This window comes from Hemibagrus wyckioides, linkage group LG19 (genome assembly GCF_019097595.1).
Source record: "Hemibagrus wyckioides isolate EC202008001 linkage group LG19, SWU_Hwy_1.0, whole genome shotgun sequence".
In the NCBI taxonomy this organism is placed as follows: domain Eukaryota; kingdom Metazoa; phylum Chordata; class Actinopteri; order Siluriformes; family Bagridae; genus Hemibagrus; species Hemibagrus wyckioides.
This window is the reverse complement of record NC_080728.1, coordinates 11,338,560-11,354,868: the sequence shown is the minus strand read 5'-3', so window position 1 is coordinate 11,354,868 and position 16,309 is coordinate 11,338,560. Positions and strand designations below refer to the sequence as shown.

The 16,309-nt window shown below is 36.9% G+C and overlaps 1 protein-coding gene and 1 long non-coding RNA gene across 3 annotated transcripts; both read left to right on the top strand.

Moving 5' to 3' along the window:
• The first annotated feature begins 992 nt into the window (after nt 1-992).
• On the top strand, nt 993-3,404 carry LOC131369799 (uncharacterized). 2 transcript variants are annotated; one of them, XR_009207331.1, is made up of 3 exons: nt 993-1,149; nt 1,531-1,700; nt 3,230-3,404. It is a non-coding gene; the product is annotated as an uncharacterized LOC131369799 (long non-coding RNA). The 2 variants fall into 2 exon arrangements; XR_009207332.1 differs by having other exon boundaries at nt 1,026-1,149; nt 1,528-1,700.
• A 1,227-nt stretch (nt 3,405-4,631) lies between these two features.
• tnni4a (troponin I4a) lies at nt 4,632-8,548 on the top strand (the record flags this gene model as incomplete). Its single annotated transcript, XM_058417818.1, has 5 exons — nt 4,632-4,691; nt 4,875-5,006; nt 6,609-6,698; nt 7,679-7,849; nt 8,119-8,548. Coding segments are annotated over 5 exons (540 nt in total), but the record flags the coding sequence as incomplete, so codon positions are not given.
• Between the last annotated feature and the right edge of the window lie 7,761 nt (nt 8,549-16,309).

Here is a 16,309-nt window from a genome sequence, read left to right as displayed (position 1 = left end):
CCTGTCTTTGGATAGCCAAGTTCCCCTGATGATGCTCCCTAAAGAACCAGTGAGTCAGTGAGTGACCAGCTGGCCACTCACATCCATGAAAGGCCTTGCTGAATACAAAGCAGTGCTGGCCACATTCGCATCTGAAAGAGCACATAGGTTAGTGATGATACTGTGCGGTCAATATCTGTCAATATTCCGCCCGCTGTCCAAAAACATGCTGTACAAAAACTTGCCTCTAGCTGTGAATATATGTGTGTGTGTGTGTGATCACGTACATGTATGCTGCCCTGTGTGTTCCTGCCTTGCGCTCAGTGTTTGTAGGGTACGTTCTGTATCCACTAGGGGTGTAATGAAATGCCATTTAAATCTTAGATAGGTGCGGCTTACCCTAGAGACAGAAACACCAGGAAAAAAAACAGCAGTGGCAGCAATGTCCACAATGTATGTGAATTTTGCCTCTGGCATTTCATCAAACACAACTATATCACTTGAGTTTGTAGTTGGTCTCACACAATATTTTTAGTTGTACTTGCCTGCAAAAATTCATATGAATGTAATTTGTTGTATTTGTGAGTAGTGCACCTCTTATTTCTATCTGTATTCATTTAGAACAAGTGATCTATATCGCCAACATATGCATGTGTAAGGTTTACAGGTGTGTGATCAGGAGTCTCACTGTTATAGTCCCAGCTGAGACGCATGAATAATTTGGGCTCACTAAATATGCAGAGACGCTTGTTTACACTAATAAAAATGGAGATAACAGTCAACAGTGCCACCCATTAATAGATTCTGACCTCCAGTAGCAGGCATGTGATATAATGGCACATACAGAGGTTTTCACCTTCACCTGAATGCCTGCTGCATGCTACAAGAATTCATCCCGGGGCAGCTTCAATTACTCTACTTCACCATAGCTGCTGACAGCTGCCACATCCATGGAACACTGTAGTCCGCATGCCTCCCTTCAGAGTCTGCTGACGTACAATAAGCAAGCCGATTAGTCTCTCAACCAAGAATTTATAATGGCTGGAGAGAGAAACTAGTCTTTATTGAATATAGCTTTTAAATGTAACATTTGAAAATGGGTTAATAAAATAGATATTTTATCAGTTTAAGGAGGAATAACCTCTATATTTCTAAGGCAAGCTCGATATGGTATGTGGTGTTTGATTAGTTTTTCTTTTTACTAGGAAATGTAGACATTTTCAGGCTCTTTGCAGCAGTGCAGGTGATATTCAGCTGTAATTAAAGCCTTGCTTGGCTGAATTTCGAAGCTCTTTAAAAGCAGGTTTCTGAGTGCTGCAGCTGAATTATGGTGTCAGGAGGCGCCATAAAATGGTCAATTAAACAATTATATATCTGCAGCACCTGACCATGAGCACTTTGAAATCTTTGTTGTTTTTGGAGTGGCCATAGGACCTTTACATCAATTATACGTGAATAGGAATTTGTGTTTTAAAAAATTGTTTTTGTATATTTGTGTGTATTTTGTTCTATACTGTGATTGTGTCCTTGACCATTGTTTGTGTACAGTAGGTTTAGGACGGTAAAGGGCAGAAAGGTGGTGTTGCCCAGCAAGAGGCGTAGCTAGGGATCTATTTTAGTGAGCCATTCACATGTAGGAGGAGAGGCATCAGTCATCAAAAATCCACCACACGGACCTGTTCTCTGCTTGACTGCTCATTCTCACTGACGTCTGGTTACAGGTAAGAACACTGTATCAATGGCTTTTTATCTTAGCTAATAGCCCAGTTCAGACATAAGTGGAGATTAGGTTTGAGTGTGTCTTGCAGTGCAGAGAACATTTTCCATCTCAAATGACTCCTTTATCTCTCCTAGTTCATAAAATGTCTCCTTTATTTCTGCTAGTTCATTATTTTTATTCAATCTTTAACAAGATTAAGGGCAGCGGGTCACATGAAGAATTAAAAATGGTGCATTATGAGGAGATGACAGGACAGTTTCTGGCTCAATAAAAGCTTCTTGAGATTCTTAGTCATAAACATCTGATGTTTCAGATGCTATCATTCTTTTTGTGATGTCTCTCCCAGGTGCTGCTGTTGTTTAATATTCCATACATTCTGCATCATGTTTATTTAGAAGGATTTCTTGCGATCAAAGTCACAAAGCTTTATTGGTGTTGCTGAACTCTGTCATAAAGTGGGGCAGCACTTGGCCTTTACTCAACACACATTTCCTGGCATGAAAGATGGGAGCAGGGAGGGAGGGAGGAAAGAGCGAGCAACAAACAAAGATGAATATCTATACAGGCATGAGAGACAGGTGCAAGTGTGTGTGTGTGTGTGTGTGTGTAAATGTGCCAGCATATTTCATCCTGTCTAATTCTGAACTATTTGCGTTGATGCAAGTCATTTTCCAAAAATCGAGCTGCAGATGTCAGGGATAGAAAAATCACTTCCTGTGTGGGAGGGTGTATGAGAAAACACATCACCATTACACGTCAAATCACAAGAATGGCTTTGAAGGTCAGCAGCTCCATCACAACAAGTGACCACAAAGTCCCCCAAAAAGATAGGCCGGTAAACCTGTTTTAGAAACGTGACACATAGTTGGCTCTCAGAGTGTAGTTTTCTAAAAGAAGCTCAAGTAGGCTTTCACCACTGACATTCCGACAGTAGACACAGTCACATGGTGGACTCTTAACATGTCAGTAGTCGGGCCACAATCAAACATTGGGTCATAGCCATATCTTTGCACTGGCTGACTCAAAGTGTCTTCACTTACTTTATTCTTCTTTTCAGCGCTCTTCTGTATTTCATTGTCCAAATTCACCTTAGACCGCATTAACCAGAGCACTGTGGCAGCCCTGACCTCGGCAACAATAGAGGAGACGATCTGAGCCACACCTTTCTGGCTCAGGTCACAGAATGTCAGATCTCTGCCCTGTAACGCTCACTGCACTGAAGCATTTTGGGTAAATTACAGCTCACTCTCATGTGGTGAGAGTAAAACGTATAATTGAGCCAAGATATTGCCTTTTCTGAAAATGACACATGCTTTTTACCATCCAACTATCATTACTCATATGGAACTATATTAGTGTGTGATGCTATGTGATTTGGAGACATGTGTAAGACACTACCAGAGACTGTGATCTCTCTTTCCATGATGCCTCGGTTAATCCATGGCAGACGGCTGTCATTTGAATAGCACAGGAATGTGCCACTGTACTCGATGCGGAACTATGACCATAAATATTTTGGCTTGCTTTCAGGACACGTAGCACAGAGTGACCATGTCTGAGGGGTAAGGGTCATCTCGACTGACATAAACACTCTCTTAATGTGACATTCACTTTGCATATCTGATTTGCAGTAGGTAATGATGAATGGTTCAGTAATGTACATATGCTTATGTTCACTTCTATTTTTGTGTGTGACATCACCCTTCAACAGACCGGTAAGAAACCTGACACTAAAATTAGTCTAAAGTGCTTACTCTCTTAGAAGAACAGTTAAATCTTGTCCCACTGGAGGAACTCTAGGAACCCCACAAAAGTGTTTATTATTAATACTTAGGGTTATGGTAGAACTCATTTACAGACTAGCCAAAAAACCTTTTACCCAAACCTTTTCATGCATAAATTCCATATATTAAATATAGAAAATCTTTACAGATAAATTTAGATTTTAGATTTTTTTGAAATACACTTTTATTTAAAAAAAAAAAAAAAAAGAAAGAAAGAAAAAGAAAAAAAGTTGTCTCTTTATGGAAATACCTTGATTTAAAAAGGTTGAATTATTTTATTTATATTTTTATTTATACCTGAAATATATATTTTTTTAATTCATAAACAGCTGTTAATGTTCAGATCTAAAATATTTCAATGTTGATGACCAAAGCATAGAAAATATATTTTGAACAAAATACAGCAATATTGTTGACATATACAAAATGTACACAGTTAAGGAAAAGACACAATGCAATTTTATTTCTTTATTTAGTTAGTTAGTTAGTTAGGTAGGTAGTTAGTTAGTTGTTTGTTTTTTTGTTGTTGTTGTTTTGTTTTTTACATAAATAGGGATTTTGTTTAAAAAGTTGACAAAGATATAGGACACCAAAGGCATGTGGCATTAAGAATGAAATCAGAATAATGATTTATTTACATCAACAATCTAAAATTTGATTGGTCTGATTTGAAGTGATTTACACTGCATATTTAAAGAACTGCTTTTCTAAGAGTCTATCTAAACACTAAGCATGGGAATACAGTATCATTTAATAGCACTACAAATGTATGAGCATGTATGTTCTATTGACTTGACGCTGTGTGACATTTATTTCACCTAACTCTCATATTTGACAGTAAATTACTTTAAGTGAAATCAAATATCTCACAATTTCATTGCATCTCAGGCCTAATCCATCAGTAAACAGTCGCGTCTTCCTGAGGATATGTGGTGATGTGGAGTAGCATGGTGTATAGTAAGCTCCACTGTAGGTTTGCACTCTTCCACTTAAGACTGTTTTGGGCGACTGAGCCCTCGTGTTGGAAATTCCAGCAGTAATCAGCTCCGGCAGTTAATGCATGCTCTGTGGCGTCTGTGGATTAGGCCCCATTTACTTCCTAATGCGGCTACAGAATGAAACAGGAATGACTGGTCTTTTTTTTTGTTTCACAGAGGAAGTCCAGATCAAAATCCAAGTACCCGGCAACACGTAGGCTGCTGCTGAAGGTGGGTATTTTGAACAGATTAATCACCACATGTATCCATTATCCTCTAATTACTTCAATGCTTTGATTAGTTGGCTTGATCAGGTGGCTTATTTAGATCATTATCAGATCTGAAGCTTATTTATGATATGATTATCATCTGTTCTGTGAAGCATTAGACTATAAGCACTTCTGTCTTTCCCAGACCAAACTACTGAAGAAGGCAGAGAGTCTCCTGGTGAAAGAAAAAGAGCAGAGGAAAATAGAGCGAGACAATGCTCTGAATGAGAGAGTGCCTCCCCTAAAGCTCTCAGGACTCTCAGTGAAGGAGCTTCAGGTATGTAGCAGGGTTCAAGCCTGGCAGTTTAAGTTGGGCAAATAATTTAAATGTGAATAGATGCATTATTATAACATTTAACCTGCAATTTTAATAACACTAATGAAGATGTATTAAAAACTAGTGTTTTGTTTTCATTTGCAAAATAACACAGACTAACATTTGTCTGTATAATTCCTGGGGAAAAGAATGACTCTAGATCCTTGATGACGGAAAAACATTAAAGGTTATATGGGAAATCATAATACCAGCATTCAGCTCTCAAAACACTTCCACTTTTAAAAACTTGCTGAAAATATACAGCATAACAATACAGTACTGTAAACAACTGGGCAGCTAGATAAGTGCACAGGGTTCCAGTGAAATATTCAGTGTATAGTGGGACGTTTCACATTTAGTGCAGGCGTGAGAATGGTAAATATTCTCTTTGTGTCAGCATCTGCAAATTAGTGGAGAGGTGATTGAATTAATGTAATTAGTGAACAAGTGAGTTGGCAGAATTGGTAGCTCACTGTGGCATATGCAGAAATCATTGATTTTTTTTCTTGTGCCTATTCCAAGAAAGGTGTTTCATATAAGATGTGTGAGTGAATGGTTCAGAGGGGTGCCATTCCTGTACAATAGACAAACCGTACTTAATTAGTAAACAAACTAATTAAGAAAATAAGAACAAACTGATTAGTCTGATATCCTAAATATCAGGTCTCGACAGTCTGAAGGAAAGAGTGGGCATTCTCCATTTATCTAACTTCACATAGTGCCATGAAGCAAACAGGTACATACAATATGGGTCATACACACACCTTCAACAAAGTTGGAGCAAATACGACAAAATGGATGTGACTGGTGAAGCAAAAGTGGATACTCAAAATTCAAAAATACTCAAACAGCCCTGTGGGGGTCAAATGTGATAGGTTCCATGAAACACAAGCTCAGTTGATTAAATAAGTGGATTCAGGTGGAATTCCTGCTGGGTTGGAATGAAAAAGTGCACCCACATCAGCCCAGGGAGGATTGGATTGTGGATAATACACACATTCCATCTAACACAGTATAAAGTATTAGCAAGAAATTCACGAAAATATATTAGTGTATATACAGTGGTTTATTGGTTAGCATGCTTGCCTCGCACCTTCTTGGGTTAGGGATTCAATTCCCTGCTCTACCTTATCTGTGGAGTTTGGGGGTTTCCTCTAGGTTTCCTTCCCCAGTCCACAGACCATATGTGCTGTAGGCTTGATAAATTACTCAATTTTACACTTAAAAAAAGCTCTTAACTGTATAAAAACCACTGAAGAACCCACTGACAACCTCTTTATTATAACAGTGTACAGAATCTGTATTTGCTGTATTATTTACAGACAAGATGGAAGTAAAAGATTCACATCCTTAACCCCTTAACATCCATGTTTATGTACATTTCTCACTCTCATAACTACACATTTATCTTATTGGTTTCATCATATCTACTGTATTATTTATTGTAGTTACAGAGACATTTATTTTGGAAGGAATAACTGACTGAGTTTAAAGGGTTCCAGCATTACACAGTGAAACGTAGACTGGTTTCTCATGATGAATATCTCTTAATTATCTTTGCAGGAACTTTGTAAAGATTTGCACCAAAAGATTGACATTGTGGATGAGGCTCGATATGACCTTTCGGTAAAAGTGGCCAGAAATGATTCAGAGGTATTCTGAGAATTATTGCATATTTATATAGTCCTGCAGTTAATTCCTGTGCACTTTGCTGTAGCGGAAGTATCCTGTTATATGTAATGTTGTTATTCTCTTTTGCACTTTTTAAAATCCTATTAGCCTTTTGTGTGATATTATACAGTCATTTCATAATAATGATCCATCTCATTCTACATTCATCTGAGACGTTGTGAATGCTGCATCCCAAAAGCCACCCCATTTATTCCAGCCCGAGAGAAGGCATCACTAAATAAAACACGTATGCTTTTATAGGAAAGTAATTAGAGATAGGGTGGTGTGATGCCAGCCCAAATTTAATTATTTTCAAATAAAAGCATATCCCCAAGTGTTTTTTTTCCTCTTCTACCACAGCAATTTTCACCAATTACAATTTTTAATTCATTAACGACCAACACATCATACATTAAAACATTTTACATTTAATGTCCATGAAACATCTTAGTTCCTGTTATTGCTTATGTTACACCAGCAATAGACAGCTGTTCCTTCACCAGCTTGTCTTTTCCCTCACTCTTAAAATTAAAAAATAAAAAGTCCTCTGTCACTGACACTTGAGAATCCTCTCGTAAATGTTAAATAAGCATCCTCTTAAAAAGAAAGCACCACCATATCAACAACTACAGCTCTTTATTAAATACTATGTTTATTATTTGACTTAGTGTCCCTGCAAATGAGCATTATTATGAACCTGTGATTTGATTTGATTTGATTTGATTATAGCTAACACTATTGCCAGAGCTGCTGGTACAATTAATCAACACCTTCTCATCAATTAGATTCACATCAAAATGAAGTATTTATATTAATTTCAGTGGATCTGTTTATCCTAATGCTCAATAATGTATCAGTAGTGTTTGTTTAAGGAATTGTGTTTAGTACCACAGTGCCTAATAGCATCTCAAAACATATCTATCACACATTTGGATGCTTAAGGTCAACAATCTTTGTGTCAGATTCAATCACTGCAGCAGAAGATCTACGAGCTGAAAGGGAAAATGAGCAGACCCAAACTGAAGAGAGTGAAGAAGTCGGCGGATGACAAGCTGGGAGCCCTGACAGACACCAAGCTCATGAAGGCCGACTTCAAAGCCAACTTAAAGACTGTGAAGAAGGAGGAGGAAAAGGTGATGCTGATGGCCTCGAGGCTTTGCTACATTGCTAGAAGTTTGAGCATTGCATTGAAAGCTCTCTATCAAGCCTTTATTTTATAGTCATAGAGTAAGCCCTTGTTTTTGACATATTCATGCAAATGCTCAGCATTCAAGTGCCATTAGGAATAATTGCATGCTCAGAACATTTGTACATTCAGAACATTCTATTTTTACTGCTCTCCTGCTGTTTCTGTCTTTCCATTTTATTCCAAGTGTTCTTTCTATCTGCTCCTAACATGCAGAAAGAGGAGGTGACAGACTGGAGGAAGAATGTGGAAGCCATGTCTGGGATGGAAGGCAGGAAAAAACTTTTCGATGCTGGACAGTGAGCCAACAACAACAACAACCTGTGGTGCTTTTACAACATTTAATGTTGCAGAAAACTATTGGATTAAGTAGAAATATTTCTTTTAAGAACACTGTATGGATTTCTCCTGATGTGTTTTGTGTGTATGTGTGTCTGTTTTGTTGGGTGATTGTTGAATATTCCAAAAGACATTGATATGTCTTGTTTAGAGTAATGATTGTTGATTTGAAGCTAAATTATAGGGGCATATTATCAGGAGAGATGGATTAGATGGAAGAACAACATAATATTCCTATCATACCAACTCTGTAAATATTTGATTCATATTCAGTGTGATTAGGCTGAATAAATTTACTCTGGTTTCCTCACCAAATGTCTGTTTATTTTATCATATACCTGAATATTTTTAAATATGGTTATATTAAAACACACACACACACGCACACGCACATATACACACACGGTATTAGAAATTGTGGCATTCATGTAAATGTTTGTTTTGAAAAGGCCCCACAGCTTCAGAGCTCCAGTTTCTGTCTCTACAGAGTTTCACAGATCCCCCACTGCAACACTGTGTCTGTGTGAGTTTCCTCTTAGTCTCTGGTTTTCTCCCAAATCCCAGCTAAACATGGGGAAAGGTAGATTGTTTATTCTAAATTGGCACTGTGCATGAGTGTGTGAATATGCATGCCTGCTGTCATGCATGCCTGCTGCTATGATTTATTGTCACATCTGGAATATACTCCTACCTCACTCTCAATGTTCTCAGGATAGGTTTCACATCTAACACAACCCTGAGCAGGATAGATAATATATATACAGTATATATATTATCTATCCTGCTTTCTGAATTTACATATATATATATATATATATATATATATATATATATATATATATATATATATATATATATATATATATATATATATATATATAAATTCAGAAAGTTTATTAGCTTGTTCATAAATATATTTCCTATATTATATTATATTATATTATATTATATTATATTATATTATATTATATTATATTATATTATATTATATTATATTATACACTATTCAGAATTCCTTTATTTGTTAACCTTTAAATGTTTTAGTATACCATGTCCACAAATTTAGAGTATATTGTCATATTGTACTGTATATTGTCTATTGTTTATTAGATAGATATTTATAGATTATTAATTGGCCATAATGTGCTATATACACTTCCCCAAGGTGCAACATTTTGTGCTGTTTGAGATTTTCATCTCACTAAATTTGTAAAGGGTAATTATTTGAGTTATTACAGCCGGTCAGCTTGACCTGGCCTGGTCATTCTCCTATCTCAATAGCAATTCAATTCAATTCAATTTATTTGTATAGCACTTTTAACAATGGACATTGTCTCAAAGCAGCGCTACAGAAGTATAGAAACATAGAAAATAAATGAGAAAGTTTAAAGTTAATTACTATTTATCCCTAATGAGCAAGCCTGAGGCGATGGTGGCAAGGAAAAACTCCCTGAGATGACATGAAAGAAACCATGAGAGAAAACAAGGCATTTCCTCCTGCAGAACAGCACGATTTCATACATGATTCAGCTCACACATGATTGGCTGATAGGAAAATGGCATGAATTAACAATTTTAGGTGTACAGAGTTTCCTATTAATGTGTGTAATTATTACTTTTTTGCCCACAGTTTGCCTTTATATCTGCCTCCAAACTTTTTCATATCCTGTGAGGACCACTAGATCCTCTCATTTGTAATATTCATCCATGTGAACAAACATTTTATTTTATTTTCTTCTACCCAGAAAGCACAGGACAGGGAACTGGAGCTCTGCGTATTAAGAATATTAGTAATTGCATATTTCTTATCAACTTCATTTATAATTGAAGGTTCCCATCATATTCGCTATGATTTAAATTTTTTATTTAATAATGTTTTTTGTCTAGTACGATGACAACCTTGAAAAAGTTTTGTTTTCTGTTTTTTTTCAGCATGTTCAACTCCAAAACATAATCCACAAACTTAATTTAGTAAATTTAATTTAGCAATTTAAATTTGATGATTGATTTCCATCTGAAAGTGCTGCTGTTTTGTGTTGCTGCTGGTTTCATTTGCCTTCTTCACCAGATGGAGGCGACAAAGCTTTGTGCTCATGTATGGCCTCTTTCACATGCTCCAGTTCGACTCTGGCCTTTTCTATCGCCTCAGAACCAGATCTGCTTGACGATTTAAGAGAAATGGCAAGATTCATCACTGATCAACATAAACTCAAACACGTATATAGTCCCAGAGAATAATTTTGGGATCTGGGAGTCTGTATTTGCTAAGCGTAACAGAACCAAGTGGACAACTGTAGTTTGAAAAGTCATAATACTGTATCACAAAATGGGATTAAGCCAACTGTGACACACAATTGCTTCTGACCCACTTACATAAAGTAGGCAAGTGTTCAGTGTTAGTACACCACTGAGTTCCACTGAGAACTGTTCATGTTTTTGAGTCAAGGTAGCCTTCATAATATTTCTCTTCTGTGCCTGACCCCAGTTTTCAGTTTGCCACAGCATGTTCATACATCCATGTGAGTACAATCAGGAATGCCCTTTAGTGTCAGTGTTTACAAGAGACATATGGTGTTGTAGAGAACTTCAAGGGAGACACTGTGAAGAGGAGGAACAAGATAATGTAATCAAAAGGGCACCAACCAGGCACACACTATCATGGAGATACTGAAACACATAATCACCACTTCATCATTTATTTCACTAAACTGTTCTTATGATCTCTATCATATCTTCTTCACCACAATCGAGCATAAATACATTCTCCTATCTAGGTTGTCTCCTGCACAAAAAAAGCATAAATCATTGCATAGAAATGAGGCTTTATTTTCTGAAGCCGTGCTGAGAGAGGAAACAGAAGGTAGGTAAAGGAAGGGAGTTGGAGGGGCATGGCATCCTCTACAAATCAGGTCATGTAGATGGAGGCCAAACACACACAGCAGGGCATCATCATCACCATCATCATTAGCACCAAGATCTGTGTTCAACATATGACCTGGGTTCTGTCTTTGCCTGTGAGGTCACAAGCAATCTGCCGGAGTCACAAGCAAACACTGATCACTGAATCAGATTATAATTTACAGTCAGAATTATTCGTATGAATGAAAAATACGAATGATGTAATGATTTTACACAATAACTCTAAATTTCTCACTTAGACAATAGAATTAATCATTGTAATCCGTTATTTATGTTCATTGTTCTCCTTCAAGCATGATTTAATTTTAACACGCAAACTTCAGGATATTATTAACCATTTCCTTTTCCCATTCTGTATAAACATGAGGTAACACATATAAACTTCCTTTTGTTATCTCTCACCATGAGACTTAAGAACTATGAGCACAAAAGAGACATATATAACACTTGTTATCAACTTGTGCACTTGTCAGGTCATGGATATATAACAGACATAACAAATGCCACAATTTTAAAAGTTGTAACAGGTTAGAACAGTTGAAATGTTGCCAGAAACTGAACATAAATGCACACTGTACAGTCATACAACTAAGAGGCAAGTGAAAGAAGTAAACCCTATGGGGTGTGGTGAAGGTTTTGACCTACTGACCGAAAGGTTGTGATTTCAAATCCCAAGACCACCAAGCAGCCACTGCTGGGCTCATGAGCAAGGCCCTTAACTGCTTAGTTGGGGATGTGGTAGCTTAGTGCTTATGGTGTAAGACTACTGACTGGAAAGTTGGGAGTTCAAATCCAAGGTCCACCAAGCAGCCACTGCTGGGCCCTTGAGCAAGGCCCTTAACCCACAATTTTTGTATGAAATGTCAGTTGCTCTGGATAAAGGTGCCTGCTAAATGTCATAAAGATTCATACCTAGTGAACCATTTTAGGGGTTTAAAATCAGTTTTGGTTGTTTGGATGGGTTGCATCACTGCAAGTATGATATATTAAGAGAAAATATCTTGAATATGAGTGAATTTTCAAACACAAATATATATATTTCTTACATTATTCAAATATAACATTAATTAGGTTGTTTTATGTGCTTTACACATGTCAATCTTTACAGTTAGGCAGATCATTTCCCTTAAAATTAGAAAGCAGAAGGTCATTTGAAAATTTTGGATCGAAATAAATTTAATAGAAATATGTTCAGTAGTCATATAATAGGAAATAATTGCTATATTCAAGATATTTTCACAGACTGAAATACATATTTGCCACTTCAAAAATCTTTTATTTTCTTTATCATGTCTTCTTCTGAAAATGTGGATGGTTAGTAATGATGAATTACTATAAATCATTAAAAATAATGATTTATCGCTGTTGTGAAGAATATTTTAGTGCAAATCCTTCTTGTCTCTGCCAGGAGGTTACAATCTGGTTGAATATATAAACAAATTAGTGACCCAAGTCATGATTACATTCAACACATTAATGTTCTTAGGAACCCAAAATCAACTGGTTAAAATGGCTGTCTCAGCTGAACCCTGCTGAGTCATATATACGCAAAAAAAAAAAGAATATAAGCAGGAAGTGTGCCTATGTGTGTCCTTTAAGTGAACAGGAAGAGGCTCGGTGGTGTTATTCTTTTTTGGGAACACTTCACTAAATACTCATTGCAGGGGTGCAGATCATTTTGTATCTGGTCTTTTACTGAATATCATTTACTTTCAAAAACATACCATGTTAAAAAAAATAATCCTAGGAACTATGTAGTTGAAACTTTTGTTTGAAATAAACCTGGGAGTATTACTAGTTTTCCAGAAGTATCACAATTTTTTCATTCATTCATTTATTTATTTTGTATTTGACTTTCCTATGTGTGTAACTTCACGTTCTCTCATTTTGAAGACAGTTCTACTCATCCAGCTTTCTGTATTTTATGATGAGCAGATGGTCCAGTTTTGATTGGACATAAATGCAGTCTCGGCGGTACTGTTAAAGCTCCCACACATTGTTCTGTGTGACCTTTGCTGTGAAATTGCTTCCAAAGCTTTGTTGTCTCTTGCTGAACTGTTCTGCATGTCACAGCAGTTCAAGAAAGTAAAGGCTCACAGTCACAGAATTCAACAAGTATGTGAGAGCAGCTGTGACATGCAGCATGAGGGTTTTATTGAGTCCTGCTGAGTCACTGAATTGTAAATTATCAGTATGTGTTTTGATTAGATTTTCCAGTTTCTCCAGACAGCAGCCTCCCGGAATTATTACCCCCCTTTTCACCATAGGCCCTCATTAAAATTTTAAAATGCTGCAATGTCATGCTAAAAAAGTTTTCAAAGATTATAATTTTTAAAATAAAATCGCCAGAAAATATGTACAATGTCAACTTTACTTAAGTAACTCTAAAAAAAACTCTTTTAAGTGAAACAGGGACTACTTTTTAAGTCTTACTACATGTGAGGAAACGCACATATAAACTTCCTTTTGTTATCTCTCACCATGAGGAAAACCAAAGAACTTTGAACACAAAGGAGACATACAGTGCACTTGTTATCAACTTGTGCACTTGTCAGGTCATGGATATATAACAGATTTAACAAATGCCACAATTTTAAAAGTTGTAACAAGTTAGAACAGTTGAAACTGAACATAAATGCACACTGTTCGGTCATACAACTAAGAGGCAAGTGAAAGAAGTAAACCCTATGGGGAGTGGAGCTAGCTCAGTGGTGAAGGTTTTGACCTACAGTACTGACCGAAAGGTTGTGATTTCAAATCCCAAGACCACCAAGCATCCACTGCTGGGCCCATGAGCAAGGCCCTTAACTGCTTAGTTGGGGATGTGGTAGCTTAGTGCTTATGGTGTTAGACTACTGACTGGAAAGTTGGGAGTCCACCAAGCTGCCACTGCTGGACCCCCGAGCAAGGCCCTTAACCCTCAATTCCTCAGATGTATAAAAGGTAAGTTGCTCTGGATAAGGGTGTCTGCTAAATGCCATAAAGATTCATACCTAGTGAACAATTTTAGGGGTTGTTTACTTTTCAAAATCAGTTTTAGTTGTTTGGATGGGTTGCATCACTGCAAGTATGATTGAAAAATTTCTCTTGTGTGGTCTACTGGCCAGTTTATTCAGTACAACATTAAATCTTTCTGAAGTCATGATGCAATCCATTGTTTCACTTGTCAAAGTTTGCCAGTCACTTTACATTCAACAGCAGCTGAGACTGATGGATGTTTTGAATAAGCCCGTAAATTTGCAAAGGCCGGATATCTCTGTAGACAAAGGCTGCTTTTTTTCACTTAAATATTTCATCAAAAATGTGTATATCAGTGCACTCCCTGGGCCACCACCCAGCCTGGTGCAACTTCATCCATAGCTGAGATGGAAGGATTAGAGGAAGCCAGTAATTTGTTGAAAACGGGGCAGAATTTTAGCTTGACGTTGCACCTGAAATAACACATCACAGTTGTGTCCAAGTGGGTATTATTTGGGTTTCCTGGTTTCCTCTCACCTCCCAGAAACATGTCATTAGGTGGACTGGCTATGCTACATTACCCCGGGTGTATATGAGCGTGAGTATGGTGCCCTGTGATGGATTGGCGTTACATCCATGATGCATTCCGGCTTCACGCCCAGTCTTCCCTGATTATGCTCCACATCCACTGTGACCCTGACCATGATAAAGCACTTACTGAAAAATATTGAGTTAACTAAATAATACAATTCCTTGATAAACAAGGGATGTTCTTTTTCAACGGTTTATTTCAGGTCATTGCATGTATTAAATCACACCTGCTTACTATTCAGAAATGTAAACCTGATTCTGTGACAAGTGAGATAAGCAAGTTGCTACTCGTCTGTTCACTAAACAATTTCTTATTCTGAGTTGTTATTAGGATTAGAGGTATGTATTAGGAGAGTCGCAGGAGTGAGACTAACAGTGCCGCACACGTTTCTTTTTAAATGACTATTTTTACATCTGCTTGAGTCATTTTCTTTACCACAATACTTTTACTCAGGTTTTTAGCTACTCTGAATAGGCAGTTTAACTCAATCCACTTTGATGAATGTGTTTATGTATAACATGTGCCTAGTGATGATGAAATACCAGCCAAGAAAGATCCCAAGGCCTGTTACATGTTAAGAAACCCACCCCAGAGCCCAGTTCAGGCAGGATACTGCTGAGTGTTTAGTTTTACAGGAGCTTTTTTGAAGTGCATTATATATATAACCGATAATAATAAATCATCTTCCATAATGGTGGAAAGAAATTAGCCATGGAGTGGCTGGTAGGGACAAGCACAGGAAAAGTTCAGGGTTCTAGCTATCTCTTTTATGCAGTTTCAAAACCCAAGTTTCCACACCAGAGTGTAACGTTTCAGGACATCGAGATTTATTCCGTCCTCAAAGGCCAGCCTTGGAGAAATGAAAAAAACACGTGGCACTAAGCTACACTTTGCTGCCAGCTCTCGTTTTAGCTTCTGTGTTACAAAAGAGTACATATAAGTGTTTGGATTGCTTAATGTAAATGTAGATTATAAGCAGACTCCAAAGATCTGATCTCTGTAATTAAATCTGCTTTTTAAGTATATATATTTTAGTTTCTTTCTTTCACCTAATACTTTTGACTTTTGAAACTTTACTTTCTACTCATTACAGTTTCATACACAATATCAATGCAATTATTTAGAATGATATGCAAAGTCATAAGGTGGCTTTTTTTTTTTTTTTGCATCAGACAGCTTTTAGGCATTCATCTTAAATTCCTAACAAAAATCGAACAGATGTGTGAATGCAAATGAGACACAACACCTATCATTGTAATCTACCTGCTGCTTTGTACACTGTCTTTATCACAGCGGTTTGTGTTAGCCGGCTAGCTATAAGTATTCAATTAGTTTGTATAGTTTGTCAGCATTATTATCATGCTAGCTTGCATAGCAAGAGTTGATAATTAGCTAACGTTTTCCTGTGTTTACTAGTTTCATTTAGTTTACATTAGTGATTAAAAGTGTTTTTATTTTGTGAAACTCTCTTTACTTTTAGTACAATCACTCTTTAAATGAACGTAAGTGTTTGTAGTTTCCTACTCTTAGACAAACAATTTTGAGACTCAACCAAGACTACAACATACAATTATACATCACATTCAGGAGGATGACTGG